Raw genomic sequence first — 17,744 nt, 5'->3', positions numbered from 1 at the left:
CAGACTGAAACTGGAGGTAGAGCAGCAGAGGAATTTGAGTAGACCCGGTGAGAGAGAGCAATAGTCTGCTGGGGTGGAACCGCAGGCTTGTACCGGAATGGTACCATAGAAAGCAGGAGCCAGCCAGAATGGAACCGCAGGCTTGAACTGGAGTGGGACAGGAGATAGCAGCAGCTAGCCAGAGTGGGACCGCAGACTTGGATCGGAGTGAGGCTGGTGAGAATATCAGTAATACAGCTGGACTCAGGGGCAGAACTATGGGAGACAATGGAGGCGCCTGCCACCGGGCTCCAGCTCTGAAGGGGCACCTCCTTGAATGCCCACGACATATTCCCCCACTTAGAGCTGTAACTATGTTACCGTCACGTAGCATCTAGTTATACAGCATTGCAGGTTACCACGGTGACATATAGCATCTAGTTATAAAGCATTGCAGGTTACTACAGTGATATATAGCATCTAGTTATACATGCGAATTGCTACATTACAGTGTCAGCGGCTCTGACGGAGGGGGTCACCAAATTATAACTTGCCTCCGGGCGTCTGGGATGAACTTACGCCACTGGCTGGACTGGAACCGGTACTTGAACACAGGCTGGTAGATGCAGGCTTGGAAGCAGCGTACAGCGCAGGACTACATCGTAAATGTAGTAATTCAGAGGCAGCAGCTTGCAGGAATCCAGCAGCACAGGTTCAGGCAGTGGATCAGAGGTAGCACTTACTCACTAGTGAGTGAGATCACTGTGAGGAGAAGACCCACATTGTTCCGACAAGGTGCTTGTGTCAGGTACAGGCTAAAATAGGGGCTCTTGTTAGAGACAGGCTGAAGTGGTAATGTGAGTGCAGGAGACAGGTAGAGACTGGATACTGGTGCTCACTTGATCAGAGACAACATGGCTGTGCCCATGAACCTCAGGAAATGGTACAGCTGATTTCCTCTTCATGTTAAGGACCTGTAAATGACGTGAGGGCGGAAGTGCGATTGCATGCCCATAAAGTCCACCTATAGAAGAAACTTGTTCCCAAGGGCTCGGTGGCTCGCCTCAAGATTATATTCCCCCTCTATGTCCATGTGGATGGTAGGGAATGACGGACAGTAGCTGACGACGTCAGGGTCCTCCCCGTAAAGGGCATATAGACACTACCCTCAGGAAATGGAATGACAACGCTCTGGGACAGGATAGCCCACCTTGGTAAAGCACCGCCGGGCAGGATAAGAGTGACTAATTTCTTTTTTGTGACAAACCGGTTTTTATGCGATGGCTAGTAGCTATCGCATCACTTGATTTGATGTTGGAAGCCTGGCAACCATTAGATATCGGGCTTCCCATATCCAACCCTACCCAAGAAGCACATGCCCCCCACCCAGCCCGCCCTAGATGATACTCAATGGTAGACAGTACCAACAAAAAAAATATTCTAATTTTTATTTTATATAACTAGTTTTGTAAAACAAATATTTTTTTAAAGAAATTAATAAAATAAGCATATGAAAATTTGTCCAGAGTGTGGAAACTGCTATAGATCTTTTATAAACTTATGTAACTTTAGGAGAGTGCTGTAGCATTTTTTCAAAAGACTAATGTGACTGGAGGTTTTCTAGGAGGGGGCAGCTCTGATAACAGATAAGTGCTAGAGTGATGTATGGAGGTGTGTGCAAATGCATGTAGTACAAGGACTGGTATTTAAAAGGGATCAATTGGGGGTGTTCAGATAAGGAGACTGGGAGATGACTGGGGCTTACAGCTAGGGGGACTGCCCTTAGATTAATAATGGGACTGCTGTAGGGATAATATAGAGGTCTGGTCTGACGTCATATTAGTGGTTTGGCAGATAAGGGTACAGTTGCACACTATACTAGGCTTCTATAGAGCCTTCATCTAAAGTCCGGGAAATGCCGGCGATACCCACAACACGTGCGTAAGATGCTGAGCCAGTGGGCTCGGGGTGGAGCCGGAGGGGTGAACATGACACCTGTCGCAGACACCAGGGTGAAAAATAGGCGGGAATGTATCATGTGCCTCTGGTAGGAGAGGGTGACGTAATGCAGAGGTGGGGCAGACTGTCACAACTATTACGGAATGGGCGGAGTTATACAGTGACCGAGCGAGGGGCGTGGAATAGACTAGAGGGCGGAGTGTTACTAGCGCAGTGGGCGGAGTTACGTGCGCAAGCCGGTGCGTGCCCTGCGGTGGGCGTGTGCAGTCGCGCGGGGAGTGTCTTGAGTAGTGGGCGGGACGCCTTACTGTTGGCGGAGAGGTGGTTGACGCGGTGACGTAGCATGTTTGCGCGACCACGCCCCCGGTCAGGCAGTCTCAGTCAGTCGGTGCTTGCTGTACTGGGAGGCTTGGCTCAGTCTGGTCGGTGGTCCGTTCCCGTTCCCGGTCTGGTTAGCAGCAGTTTTGTGCGTCCCGTGACAGGCCCCAGGCTCCCTGCTCCAACCATGCCGGACCGCAGACCCTTCGAGCGTCTCCCCACCGACGTGAGGCCCGTCAACTACGGGCTGTGCCTGAAGCCCGATCTCATAGACTTCACCTTCGAGGGGAAGCTGGAGGCCGCTGTGGAGGTATAACCACTGGAGCCAGGGGGTCCTTGGTGCAGCCGCTTGGCCGACTTTGGGAGCTCCAGCTGTCCTGCTAGTTACATATCGTATCGTGATTTAAATGTTTTATATATCTGGGATATGACTGTCATCTCTGATCAGATATGTGCATTGCTGTGCTCAACGGGAGTGGTGATCCCACTGGCCTCACACAGATTGATGACTGCACATTGTGCCTTTATCTATCTAGGGTTTCAGACACCGCCAGCCTTATTGCTTTGCTACAAATTTCTGTCACTGCTGTCAGAATGATTACAGAGCTTCTCAGGTGTCTTTTGGCAAGGTGTCCAGTGCTGCATGTTGTAGTCCCACAGAGCTTTGTAATTTAAGGAAAAATAATTGCTCATCTACTGTAAGATAATTTATATTGATCAGCCTGGGGATATATTTGCAAAATCCTAATAATGTCTAATGCAGGTGTGTAATGGTGCAATACTCAACTGATATATGTAAAAGTCAGGACTTGTCTGGTTGTACAGCCCACTGCAGCTTTGGCATAAAGAATTAATGAAGGGTTTACCATTTAACATAAGCATAACTCTGCACATATAGAATGAGGAATCTCCTTATATCAGCAAATTTCCACATAGACTTGATGTTTTATTTATTGCCTCCTTTCCTTAGGCAATTTGCTAATTGAATCTCTGATGGTACACTAGTATTCTTTGCTGATTTCTTTATCTGTATTTCCATTAATATGAAGGGAATGACTTTTTGAGGCTATGATTATGCACACTGCTTTTCTTTCAGTGTAGTGGATTGTGCGTGCTTTGTAAAGATATGATCAGGAATGGAATATTTGATTATTTTTATTTTTTATTGCATATAAATAGGTTTATGCTTCCTGATTACTACTTGAGCATGACAGTGTCATTTGTATGCATATAAAATATATATATTTCACCCTTATTTACTAGTCTTTGAGGAAATTCTATTTGATAGACAATTTTTTTATTTTAAGGGGGGAATTGAGCATTACATTGGTATGGATGTTGTTCACTCTTTAACATACTGTGGTCATGTGAGGAAAGAGGCTATACGTTGCATACATGTTTAAGTCTGGATTAGTATGGGAAAAACTAACATGGATGACGAAAGGTGTCTACTTTTAGCAAAGGATATAATTGGTACTATAAAATGTTTTGGGCAATTACAGGTGTGTCTGAGAATTCACAGTTCTGGATAGATGCTAAGTGTGATGGAAAGGTATAATCCCCTTCACTAGCTGTACCTGGAAGTGACGGCGGAGTTTCTGCCCACACTTTCCACGAAAATAAAAAAAGTTGGTCCCTTGCGGGCTTGCTTTGCTCGCCACGCTGCGGGCTCGGTGGCTCGCTTCGCTCACCACAAGAATATATTGCCCCTCTATGCTCATTTGGATGGTCGTGAATGACGTTTGACATTGGCTCATGATGTCATTGTACAGAAACTGAAGGGGATCTAACTCTTCCCATAGTATGATTGCTAGTTTCTTCATATGATGTTGTAATTTTGATTAATTTGAACTCTTTTGGCATCTGTTTTCAGTATAATGTGAAAAATACTATTAAACCCAACCCAATAGTGCTATAATGTGCCAATATCCTGGCCTTTAGATAATTTTTTTAAAATTCATGTTCAAAGCCTCCGGTTCTATAGCAGATATGTCTAAAGAGCTTTTTTTTTAATCCTATATATAAATAATGTTATTTTTATTCAAATGCTACTTGGTCAATATGGTTTGATGTTAGGCCACAGGACAGAATTGGAATACTGTCAGTTGGTTATTTGTGATATAGTGGAATATTTCTCAGTGTTAGTTTTCAAACTGTTGTTTTGGGTAGTTTATCAAATGTGTCATGGTTTCTAAAGCTGACCATACACCAGGCCAATTTTCCTCCAACCATCCAACTAGTTGGTTGGAATGAAAATCCGGTAATGCATGGGAGCAAATGACAATAAGCAATTTGCTCCCAAACGCCAAAAAACACAAAAAAGGTTGTTTAGACAAGTTGGTTAAATCTGTTTGATTGAAACAACTTGTCTGAACAACCGCTTTCGTCAGTTTTCTGGTGTCTGGGCGCAAATGGCTGATTGTCATTTGCTCCCATGCATTACCGGATTTTTATTCCAACCAACTAGTTGGATGGTTGGAGGAAAGTTGGTCTGGTATATGGCCAGCTTTATTGCGGCCCCAGTTCTCCTCAGCCAATTAAAGTATAACTGTTATCTACGGTATTGGTCATCATTTTATGGGCTGAATCAATGATCATGATGTGTGAGGTTGAACTGGTCCCTCAGTGAGATGTGGATTGAAAGATCTACAGTAAAAAGGTAGACAATGTCTAGATGGACACCAGATATTAGACAGTCAATAGGTTGACAGGGACTAAAGGTCGACATGTAAGAAGGTCGACAGGGTCAAAAATGGTTGACACTTTTTTTTTTTTTATTCTAACCCTAATCTTCACCCTAACCTTCCCTCCTGGTCCCCCTAACCGTCCCTTCTAGTGCCTAACCCTCCCTCCTGGTGCCTAACCCTAACCGTCGGGATAAGTGCCTAACCCTAAAAATTGTAGACCATTTCATGTCGAACTTTGACCCTGTCGACCATTTGTACCTGTTGACTTTCTTACATGTTGACCTTTGGTCCCTGTCGACCTTTTGACTGTCTAACATCTGGTGTCTATCTAGACATTGTCTACCTTTTTACTGTAGATCTTAACGATACTGGATCAGAACCTCTATACACTCCTTCCTATACCTTCTAATATCCTGTTTATACCTTCTAAGGATGACGCTAATTTGCGTACGCAGTCATACAGTAAATAAAGACTTAAGACCTGGAATCTGTGGTTCCGAAGCACAAGTATTATTCAAGTAAAAGTACAGTCAGATACACGCTATTGATCCAGACACAATTCGACGCAAAGGAATTATACAGACCCAAGTACAGTATACATACGCAGCGCTTCCGGACCAGATGTTAGGCATCAGCAAGAAACCCCTCGTCTATCAGCATTCAGCACGAAGACTAAAAACCCAGTGTTGGAGCACACATATTTATACCCCCCAGGAATAGACAACACAATAGGGAAGTTTGTTGCTGATGCTATTGGTTCCCAAGGGGGATACATCTGTTACAGAGCATTTAACAGGCTGATTCAAATAGACACAACCCAGCCTCCAACAACTGAGGGTCCCTAGATTCCCGCCACATGCAACATCCTAACAGTTATTCATTTCATATATACATTTTGTTGCTTGAAGTCTCTGCGGTCCATAAGTTGACAATGCATGATGCGATCTCCCCACCGATAATACCGGAATACTGTGGAAAGAGTACGCATCAGTACAAAACCAAACACTGCTTACTTATCACGTATAAAACCTTAGTTACCAAGCAATCTTTATTTCATAGCATTTATACTAAATGAACAAACTTAAATCTTATACCTTAAAGCTTATGAAATCTTGTATGTGAATATGTAATGTGTGAGTATGCGGGGTTTGATATAAAGACGCTAGTTAACTGGGGACAGATGCGTGCGCATTTAGCTACTAAACTGTTTTCATATAGGATCTTATGCATTCGCTAATATGCGACTAGTTAACAGCGCAATTGTGCGTATTACTGTGTATATGAGAAATGATGAATGATGCAATCGCATGGTGCTAATAGTAATCTCGCCATATGTACTTAATTGTGTTTATCTAAAATGGCGCTGGGGCGGCCATTCGCAAAATGGCGTCTTGCGATTTCATTTCCAAGATGGCGTCTTGCGGCCAGTCGCAAGATGGCGTCGCCGCGATTCAATTTTAAACTGATCTTGTCTCAGCCAATTATCCAGCTTCGACAATCTTTAGACAGGGTCCATCTCAGTGAGTACCATTCATTTATAAGCTGCATTCTCATAAATCATTCTCATTGGTTTCTAGCACAAAATGGGTGACTCTCTCGCTCTGTGAAAGCAATGGGGATTCTTTAGTTGTCAAAAAGATTGTATTTAAAATTCTCATGACCCATATTATCTGTAGTCACAAGTGAACTTTTTCCTCCGTTTGCTAATAACTGTTTTCTCTTCTGACTTAAGTAATTTAATTGATATTTTTCCAAGATGTGAAGTAAAATAATTATGTGCACATATTAAAACTCATTGGCTAAACAAGTCAACGTTCTTATCACATGCTGACAAGACCTTAAGCTTAGGAAACCATGCCCTTGGGTCTGATGTTTGGACTTGTTACCGTGCTAATCTGGGAGTTTATTTACCAAGCATCGGGTTCTAAAACCGCGGTGCTTCTGATTGTGTTTTATGCCCTAATTTAAAAGGGCAATGATTTTACTAGCAAAGCACGGCTAGTAAAAGCATTGCCCTTTTTAAAGTTTGGTTATAAACCAGATTGGATGTGCCAGTTTCTCTTTCATCCACTAGGGGACACTGGAGGTGCTTACGCTGGGGTATAGAGGCGTGGATAACTAGAGTTGGCCCTTTAAATAATTTAAGTGTGAAGCTCCTACCCCTCTTTCCCCCACCAGCCCTCAGTTTAGAAAATGTTCCCTAGGAGCTGGTCACAATCTGCTGTGATCCAGCAATACATTTATTAAATATTTTGTTTTTAGTTTTTTTTGTTTTTTTGTTTGTTTTTTATAATCTCTTTTTCACTTAGGTACCCTTTGCTACCTCTCTAAAGGTGGGGTCCAGCTACCTGGCGCCCTGTCATACTAAAAGCAGGAAGGAGTGCACAGTGCTTACACTAAAAGCACTGACAGCTCCTTATCGCCACAGCACAAGAAGAAGTAGTGTGCTGCAGCTGAGAGGTCCTTCGGGGAGCGCAGTGAGTATGGCGGACATTCTCACTAACCCCCGCATCAATCCACCCCCGGCCACCTGCACGCCCGCTCAGCGGCGTGTACACAGCGCTACAACGCTGCTTCACATGTCTCTTAGCCCTGCTTGCGGCTGAGAGACTCTGCGGGGCTATGGTGTCCTCCATTAGACGGGGAGCAGCCATTTTAGACGGGATGAAGGAGGTTGGCGGAGCCTAATAGCGCGGGCTCTCTCCCTGCGCACTGTACACGCAGCAAGTGAGCTGTTACAAACAGCGTGTTGCCAATTATATGCTGAATGCCTGCATTCTCTCCCTACACATAGGCAGAGTGCAGCTGCAAGTTACATAGAAGGCTGACCTGACTACATCCCTCGTACAGTGGCTGAGAGTAATTCACTGGGTTGTAAGTGCAGGGAATCTGATCTGTGGGAAGGGAGTGGGGTGTTTCTCCTCCTCTGTGTCCCAAACCAGCCTTCTGTTTTTTCCTTGCTCTGTTTATACTCTGTCCCTCTGGGTGTTTAGTGTCTGTGTGTATCCATGTCAAACAGAACTAAGGCTTCTCAGAAAATGTTTGTGTTCAAAGTGTAACAGCAAACTAACCAAGCCGCATGCCACTGGGTCCACGTTATGTGATGCTTGTATAGCAATAGACCCATCTATGGCTGTTACTGCCTCACCTGCTCCTCCATGGGCTGCTGACATGGTAGGAGTTATGTCAGACTTAATTAGCTGAGGCATTTAAGTCTCAACCTCCCTGGGTGTCTGGTTAACCAAGTCTCTAGACACCCTGGTACAGGTTATGGGTACAGCGGCATCTGCACCCTCCACTTCCTACCAAAGACAAAAGCATACTCGAACGACTGTTTTCCAGTCAGAGGAGTTGGACAAAGAATTCCTCGCTACGGAGGATACCGAAGAAGGTGAATTGGAGGAAGCTTTACAGGACAGCACCCCTCAGGCGTTAGAGTCCACCTCTCCCGGGGTGGAACCTCTAATTTTGACGGTCAGAGAAACCCTGAATTTACCTGAGGATATAATTCCTGCATCCCAGGAGTGCGAATTATTTCATGAATAACCTAAGAGCTCAGCGTTTTTTCCGTTCTCACAGCAACTTCAACAGCAGCTCTCAGTGGCCTGGAAACAACTGGATAAACTGTTCCAAATTCCGCGCCAGTTTCTATCTAGTTACCCTTTTCCATCATCCATAATGGAGAAGTGGGAAACTCCCCCTCCAGTAGATGCATCCGTCTCCCGTCTCTCTAAAAAGACAGCACTCCCAGTACCGGGAGCTACCATACTAAAAGATCCTTCGGATTGTAAGTTGGACGCTAAAATCTATTTATACTGCAGCGGTTGCTCAACTTAGTCCCACACTTGTTACCTTGGGTTAATCCCAGGAGTTAATAAGGCTGTGGTTTGCTGGGCTGACCAGTTGATTACTGGTTTGGACTCTGGTAGTTCCAGAGCAGAGTTACGTCTACTAGCAGAACACATCCGTGAGTCTGCAGTTTACCTGGGAGAAGCCTCAAAAGATATCAGTCAGATTAGTGCTCGTATATCTGCTTCTGCGATTTGCCCTCTGGTTGCGCGCTTGGCAATCAGACGCAGAATCCAAGCGTGCGGTGGAGGGTCTACCATTCATTGGCGTCATGCTGTTTGGGCCGGAATTAGACAAATGGTTGTCCCAAGCCACAGGGGGTAAATCTTCCTTTCTCCTGTCTACTGCACCGGCTCCCAGAAGATCTTACACTGGACCTTCATTTCATTCCTTTCGTGCGCCACATTCCTTTCGTGGTAGAGCCAGAGGTGCTCCCACGCAACCAAGAGGCGGCAGAGGTAGAGGTCGCCCACACACGGTTGCACGTAGACAGGAGCCTAAACCAGCTGAGAAACTGGTGGCATGACGGTCTTCCTCTACAGAACCGTGGATCCGCAGACTAAATTCCCCTGAGGTACCGAATAGACCACCTCGGTTCTTCACTACAAGTCTGCCAATACCTGCAGACAAGGCCAGGGTTCTACAGGAGGCTATTCAGTCTCTAATAGTATCATCTGTGCTAGTTCTGGTTCCGGAACATCGAGGTATGGGGTTTTACTCAAACCTGTTTGTAGTACCCAAACCGGATGGCTAGGTCAGGCCCGTCTTAAACCTCAAGTCCCATGAACCTGTATCTGAAGCTGTATAGTTTCAAAATGGAATCTCTGCAGTCAGTCATTGCGAGCTTGGAACCAGGGGAGTTCCTATTACCCTGGATATCAAGGATACCTATCTCCATGTTCCCATTTGGGAACCACACCAGGCTATTCTGCGTTTCGCCATATTGAAAGATCATTATCAGTTTCGGGCATTGCCCTTCGGATTATCCTCTGCTCCCCGCATCTTCACCAAACTCATGTCAGTCATGATTGCACTCCTTCGGTCTTCGGGAGTGAACATAATCCCTTATTTGGACGACCTGTTACTCAATGCTCCATCGGTATCTCTTCTATCAAATCATGCCTTACTGATGTATCAAACTAATCCAACACTGTTGGATAATCAACTTCAAGAAATCAAATCTCAATCTGTCCCAGAAACTCCTGTTTCTGGGCATGATCTTTGATACGGCATCACAGAGGATTTTTCTTCCAATAGACAAAGCACGGGATATCAGGTTGTTAGTTCAGCTGGTCTTCAGACCAAAGAAGGTGTCCCTGCTTCTTTGTCTGCGTCTCTTTGGGAAGATGGTAGCTGCTTTCGAGGCACTACAGTTCGGGCGGTTCCACTCCAGGGTGTTTCGGCTGGACCTGCTAGCACAGGGTTCAGGGTCCCATCTGCTTCTACATCGACAGATTCGTTGAGCCTGGTAACCAGAGTGGCCCTGCTCTGGTGGACACAATCGAACAATCTTTTAGTGGGCCGAAGATTAGGAGTGTTGGACTGGATCATAGTAACAACGGATGCCAGCGTTCGAGTATGGGGAGCAGTAGTCCTCGATTATCACTTTCAGGGTCGATGATCCCCTCTAGAACAGAAGTGGCCCATAAATGTGTTGGAACTCAGAGCGATTTACAATGCTGTGATAGAAGCAACATTGTTTCTAAGGGCCCGCCCGGTAAGAGTTCAGTCCGACAACGCGACGGCCGTCGCTTACATCAAACGCCAAGGAGGGACTCTGAGTCACATGGCCATGCGAGAAGTAACTCTTGTCATCTGGTGGGCCGAGATCCAGTCACTAATCCTGTCGGCGGTATTCATCCCGGGTGTGGACAACTGGGAAGCAGATTACCTAAATCGCCTAGATATCCATCAAAGGGAATGGAAGCTTCATCCAGACGTGTTCAACTCGCTGATCCGTCGATGGGGATGTCCTCGGGTGGATCTCATGGCATCGCGATTGAATCGTCTGCTCCCAGTATACATGTCAAGAACTCGAGATCCGCAGGCAGAAGCAGTAGACACTCTGTCAAGTCCGTGGATATACGACTTTGTTTACCTTTACCTTTTTCCTCCGATCCCACTTCTCCCTCGTCTTCTAAAAAGGATAGAACACGAGTCAGCCTCTCATTCTCGTGGCTCCGAACTGGCCTCTGAGAAGTTGGTTCTCGGACCTTCGGTCCCCATTGTCAGATAATCCGTGGCCCCTTCCTCTGCACTTGGATCTTCTACAGCAGGGTCCTTTTGTACACACCAACTTAGCGCAACTGTGTTTAACAGGGTGGCTCTTGAAACCGATATCCTAAGATGCAGAGGCATCCCAGACTCTGTTATACCCACCATGCTACGCGCCAGGAAGCCAGTTTCAGCTGTGCATTATCATCGCGTCTGGCGTTCTTGTATCTCATGGTGTTCCAGTCGGGGTCTCCCGTCTAGGACTTTTCGGTTGTCACGGTTTCTGCTTTTTCTTCAGACTGGTCTGGATTCTGGACTTCGTCTTGGAACTTTAAAGGTGCAGTTTTCTGCCATTTCCATTTTCTTTCAACAGAAATTGGCCCTCATTCCTGAGGTACAGACGTTTCTTCAAGGGGTCTTGCGTGTGCAGCCTCCTTTTGTACCTCTGATAGCTCCCTGGGACTTAAACTTAGTGCTTCTGTTTCTTCAGTTGCCCATGTTTGAACCTTTGGAAGAGGTTGATCTTAAGTACCTGTCTTGGAAGACTGTCCTCCTCCTGGCTCTAGCTTCGGCTCGTAGAGTTTCGGAATTGGGTGCTGTGTCCCATAAGCCACCTTACCCGGTGTTTCATGCTGATATGGCGGAACTCCGGACGGTAGCCGCCTAACTTTCCAAGGTTGTGTCGGCTTTTGAATATCAATCAACCTATTGTGCTACCGTCTTTGGTGGAGGACTCTGGTGGTTCTTCTCCCTTGGATGTGGTTAGAGCTCTCCGCATCCATGTTGCCAGGACAGCGTCCCTCCATAAGTCTGTCGCTTTTTGTCCTCTATGATTCTGTTCGGAGGGGTTGGCCAGCATCTAAGAAGACTTTGGCACATTGGATCAGGCTGACTATTCATCAGGCTTATGTTAGTGCCGACCGTCTGCCTCCTTCGTCCATTTCGGCTCATTCCACACGTTCTGCGGGTGTGTCATGGGCGGCCGGTAGGGGAGCCTCCACGTCACAGTTGTGCCGTGCAGCAACTTGGTCTTCAGTTCACACGTTTGTAAAGTTTTACAAATTTGATATGTTTGCTGCTTTGGCATCCAGTTTTGGCCTCCTTGTTCTGCAGGTGATGCAGAGCGTTACCGCCCGTGGGGAAAACTTTTTTGGACGTTCCCAGCGTACGCACCTCCAGTGTCCCCTAGTGGATGAAAGGGACAATGGGATTTTGGTACCTACCGGTAAATCCTTTTCTCTGATTTCACAGGGGACTCTGGACACCCACCTCTGTGATCTTAGCTTGCCTGTTCGGCTTGTTCCGTATGTTGTAGGATTGGTTATTGTGTGTTCTCTCCTTTTTACTCCGCTTGTTCTCAATCTCCTCTCTGTCTTCATTTTCTAAACTGAGGGCTGGTGGGGCATAGAGGGGGAGGAGCTTCACACTTCTAAATTATTTAAAGGACTAACTCCAGTTATCCACGCCTCTATACCCCAGCGTAAGCACCTCCTGTGTCCCCTGTGGAATCGGAGAAAAGGATTTACCAGTAGGTACCAAAATCCCATTTTTTAGAACCCTAAACCTTCTGATTTTATCTGGTAAGTAATTCAGTATTGTCATTAAATGTATATTTCACATAGTGATACAGAAATATGATCTAAAATGTTCTGCTGATTCATGAATTACACAATAAATTTGGTGTTTGCCAGAGGTTTGTGCAATCTCATTAATTGTTACTGATGACTTTTGGCCATGGTAAAAGGTTACTTTGATACATACTAACGGGTATTCAATATGGAGCGAAAAGTGACGTCATATTCGCTGGTTTTGGTTTTACACTGTATTCAATTTCAAAGACTTTTCGCAGGTTCGAAAAGTCTTTGAAAAAAAAAAACGGGGATAACTTTTCACCACTGAATAGGTGGCGAAAAAAAGTGCAGAATTGGGGTTTAGGGGTGCAGGCTTAAAAAAAATAGCCTGCATCCCTGGGAATGTCATTTTAAAAATAAATGTGTCAAATAAAGTTTTTTAAAAAAAATAGGGACACCTCAAAAAATGAATTTCAAAATTGGGGTGAAAAAAAAACCCGGGAAAAAGGTGTTTAAAAATAGGGAAATAGGTTCAGGGCTATTCTGCAAATATGCGGCAGGTGTATTCTAGAATAGGCTATTAGCGGCAGATGCATAGTTGCAGAATTTTTTAAAACTTACTTTAGGGACATAAAAATATGCTAGTACCCATTTTCATGTACCCCAAATTTGACGGGACCACTTAAAAAAGCAAAAAAAAATCCTAAGTGCTCTTCTGCATCACTTCAATGTTGGGAAAAAACACCTGCTGCGGCTATTTAAATCCCTTACTTTCATTTGCAGGCTAAAACAGGAGTACCCATAGTCATCCCCCATGTTTTTACAACTTTAGGGGGGGTCCTACAATTTATTCAAGGAAAAATTTGTTTTTTTACGCAGATCCCACTTCGCAGTTTCCCGTTTTCGTAGCTTTTATATTGATTACTGGGATAAAGCGGGCACGCGCCCGATACTTTATCCCAGGAAAATCTCCGATGTGGAGCGAAAAGTCCAGCACGGACTTTTCGCTCCCATATTGAATACCCCTCTAAGAGTTTATAATTATCCACAGTGATTGTTTTGCATTTTGTTGTTTTATTAATATCCTACTTGAATTGGTGTTTAAAAATTGTATGCAACATATGCTTGTAAGGAAAACTCCAGTCTGTGCAAATGAGTGTCTTCATCCGATAAAAAGTAAAGTCCAGCGGCGAAAGCTAGGTAATTGTTAAGTACATTTTTTTTTTTTTTTTTCTTCTAGGGCACCTCAGTTATCAAACAGCCTCAGTCATATATTACGCAGTTGGTTTTCCCGCTCGCACCCCCTCACCTCACTTTCCGTCCTCCATCATTTTGAGTTGGCAAAATACATTTCTGAACAGAAGCTGCAGAACCCTGGGAAAAAGCAGTTGCATGTTGCAGCCTCCTGGATTGTGGAGGGGGGAGGAAGGGGGCAGTATTGGTAAAAAAAAATAATAAATGTTGTAGCTAGTGGTGCAGCTTTAATTAATAAGTGGGCATAATGATGGTGGATTCAGGTGTCAGATACTCAAAAGAAAGATTAAGCTGGCTCCCTAGCTTTAAGGAGTCAGGTCTAATGAAATCAATGGAAGCATGTTTTTCTCTGACTCCCCAAAAAGTAGGTGTCAGCAGTCTTATTATAGGTACGTTAGCTGTTTGGGTCATGAGACTTACGAAGCACTGTTTTAAATGGACAACAGGTATTTGAGAAGCCCATATGAATTTTATTATTATTATGTACTAGTGAATGCGTTTCAATTGTTGTTGCTCTGTTGGGGCACCAGTGCCGTGTGTATGCTCCTAAAAGCACAGGATTTAGCCGCGTAAACCAGCTAACCCAGTCTAAAGTCCTGCTTTGGGCATCCAAACAACTGACTTATCGTACAATTCTGCGTGACACCTCAGGAGGCTGCGAGCAGAGATGTGTCTAACTCTGGCTATGTGTGCCCGAACGGACCAACAATTCAATTTCACCATCGGGCGTACATTTGTTTAGGTGCCCCATAAAACTATTGAATCTTCCCCAGTGGCTACTTTTATACTGTACATCTTTCTAGTACTAGGTTCGAGCTCCGAGAACAATTTGAATGAATTCTTTTTGGCATGGTTCAAAGTGTTGTGCATTCAGATGAGCTTTTCTGCATATAACTGTAGTAATATATAACTATTTTAGTTCTGATCGCCTTTCTGTCAGCTTGCTCCATTCACCTTTGCTCTCATTAACAGTGTGTTTTTGCTCACAGGACTACCACTCATTGGACATTATTTTTGTGCATCATTCTCCGTAAAAAAATTTAGAGATTGCTGTGTGTGAAAGTTCTAGGAGTTCAGCAGTTTCCGCGACACTCAAACAACCTTGTTGGGCACCAGCAGTCATTACATGCTCAAAGTTTGTTGGATCACATTTCTCGTCCATTGTGGTGGTTGGTCTAAACAATAGCTGAGCCTCTTTATCATGATCTTATATATTGAAATGCTGCCACCAGATTGGCTGATTGAATATTTGCAGCAACCATTAACGTAGTGTCCACTGAGTGTATATGTATGTGTGCATGTAGATTATAGATTTACACACACAATATACTATGTGTTTGTAAATCTATGCAACATTCCTTTAGACACTGTAGTTTATGAAATTAATAGCAAATTGAGTTTTCTGGATTAGTAAAGCTCCCTTCAAACAAATGCCAGTGATCACCCCTCTTTCAATGTCACCGATGTGCCTATGATCATGGCTAATCAGGGAAGCCCAGCACTTTTATGCATTCCCTGACTGAACGTCAATTTAATAAGGTCAGCCAACATGAGGAAAAAATATATGCTTTCATAGCATGTCCACTTGGCTGTTTTAGCGGAGCACCACACCCTGCCCGATTTCTAAAGGGCAGAATGTGCCATGATCCTCTTGTCGGCGCCCTGCTAATACAGCCTGCGGGTGCCGGACCCACCCACGGGCATGCGCCTGGTATCTTTTCACCTGAGATCGGAGCACTTGGGGGCAGTCCGGCATGTCCATAAGTGCCAGGCACGCCCCTAAGAGTGATGAAAAGGTAGCGTGTCTTACAGTCACACCTCCTTTTCTCGTGGCACCTCCCCCTTTTCATGCTTCCTGCCTGACGCCAGACCTAGAATGAACACTACTTTCGTATATATCAAGAATATGTTTGGAGCCTTGTACTTAATCAAGTTGATATATCATTAAATTTACTAAAAGATCAGACTGTATGATGCTGTGGTAAATCGCAATATACCCAAAACCAATTAAGGAATCCCCAGCCCTATAGTATGCCAACATGGATTCTTTCCTGGTTTTCAAGGGGTAATCCAGCCCCACTGCCTCTTTATCCAATCGAAGTTGATTTACATAGCCTGTACATGAATCACCCTGGATGTTTTCACACATTTCAGCATTGCTCTTAGTGCTCTAATGCCGCGTACACACTAGACGATAAAAGGGAACGATAACTATATTGTTTAACGATATATCGTTCATATCATCTAGTGTGTATGGTTCGAACGACCAACGATGTGCGCTCCTGCGGGTTGTTAACGATATCCCCGGTCGGCTGTACATGCAGCTCAATCTGGGGTTATCGTTAACGATGCCATGCTGCCGAATGCAGCATGGCCCCGCCGACGTTCGGTGTTGCCGCATCGGCAAGTGTGTATGCCACAATCACATAGCATAGACTCTGTTTTGCCGTTGTGTGCAAGCATAGATTGATTCTACTTTTGTCATGTTTTAAAATTTTTGGAAAGAATTGTGATTAAAAGGGATGTCTTATTAATGGTAACTCCCAGAGGTCTATTATTTTGAACAGAATTAGGGATAAATTTACTAAAGTGAGAGTTTTTAGAAGTGAGTTTTAAAAGTGATGTTGCCCATAGCAACCGATCAGAGTCTACTTAACATTTAACTAGCACCTTCTAGAAGATCATGGCTAGAATCTGGTTGCTATGGGCAACATCACTTTTAAAACTCACTTCTAAAAATTCTCACATTAGTAAATTTACCCCTTATGGTGTGTACACACTGGGCGATTAAAGTGGATGACTGAACGATAACGATATCGTTATCGTTCAGTAGTCCACTTTATTGTCCATTTTTATCACAAAAACGAACTATAACGACGACACGCGTTCCCGTGGGTCGTTCGTCATCATCGTTCATCAGGTTAACATGCAGGTAAACCTGATGTTGTCAGGTTGCTGCATGTTGGGGAATGGGGGAAGAGAGCCCGGCGCTGAACGATATCGTTAATGATATCGTTCAGTGGGTGTGCTCAATGTCATGAACGACGTTGAGCACACCCTGCCGGGGATACACTAGACGATATCGCTCAGGGAGCATATCGTCTAGTGTGTACGCACCATTAGGCTGGGTACACACGTAAAGATTTTTTGTCCAAGCATCCAACCAGTTGATGGTTGGAATGAAAATCTGGTAACGTATGAAAGCAAATGACAATCAGCAATTTGCTCAAAAACGACGGAAAATGGACAAAAACTTTTTGAACAAATTGTTTAGATCAAACATTTAACAAACTTGTCTGACCATTTTCATTTGTTTTCTGGCATTTAGGAGCAAATTGCTGATCATTTACTACCATACGTTACCAGATTTTCATTCCAACCAATCAACTAGTTGGATGCTTGGACAGAAAATCTTTGTGTGCCTTAGCTTGTTGTATGAAGTGTGTTTGGAGTGTGTGTGGCATGGAAATATATTTAATTCTAACATGGTATCGGCTCATTACAAAATAGAAGAAAAGATGTTCTAATTTTCAAAAGAGGATGTATTGCCTGCTATTCATGCGCCTCAATTGGTATTTGACAGCAGTCTCCTCCAAGGTCACACTGTTGTCTGCTGACAGCCACTGTTTCTTGGTAGCTGCAAAAAGTAATTTTCTCATCCTCCAAGTCTGCCAGGGTTTTGTACAATTACTGGTGTATGTGAATGGGCAGCAGCACTCAAGGCCTGTGCATGCAGATGCTGTACTAGTTATATTCATAGCACAGAAGGAATGCATACGACTGACCGGCGGTTGGGTAGATGCTCAGGATCCTGATGGGCCGGTAAGTTGCCTAACCTCCCCCCAGTGGTGCCCAACTCTAACCCCCACAACCCCCCCCCACCCCCTTAGGGTGTACCCAAACCCCCCTAACC

The 17,744-nt window shown here is 44.6% G+C and overlaps 1 protein-coding gene across 1 annotated transcript in view; it reads left to right on the top strand.

Annotated features, from left to right (window-relative positions):
* The first annotated feature begins 2,254 nt into the window (after nucleotides 1-2,254).
* The window catches only part of NPEPPS (aminopeptidase puromycin sensitive), a 96,230-nt gene continuing 80,740 nt past the window's right edge, over nucleotides 2,255-17,744 (top strand). The window contains exon 1 of the mRNA XM_088474585.1: nucleotides 2,255-2,566. Within this exon, the coding sequence (XP_088330711.1) occupies nucleotides 2,282-2,566 (285 nt within the window). The 5' untranslated portion in view covers nucleotides 2,255-2,281. The remainder of the gene's footprint in view (nucleotides 2,567-17,744) is intronic.

Source organism: Taudactylus pleione, unplaced genomic scaffold (assembly GCF_031769625.1).
Source record: "Taudactylus pleione unplaced genomic scaffold, aTauple2 ptg000155l, whole genome shotgun sequence".
NCBI classification, from domain to species: Eukaryota; Metazoa; Chordata; class Amphibia; order Anura; family Myobatrachidae; genus Taudactylus; species Taudactylus pleione.
Note: the sequence above shows the minus strand (reverse complement) of the source record. Positions and strands in the feature narration are given on the sequence as shown.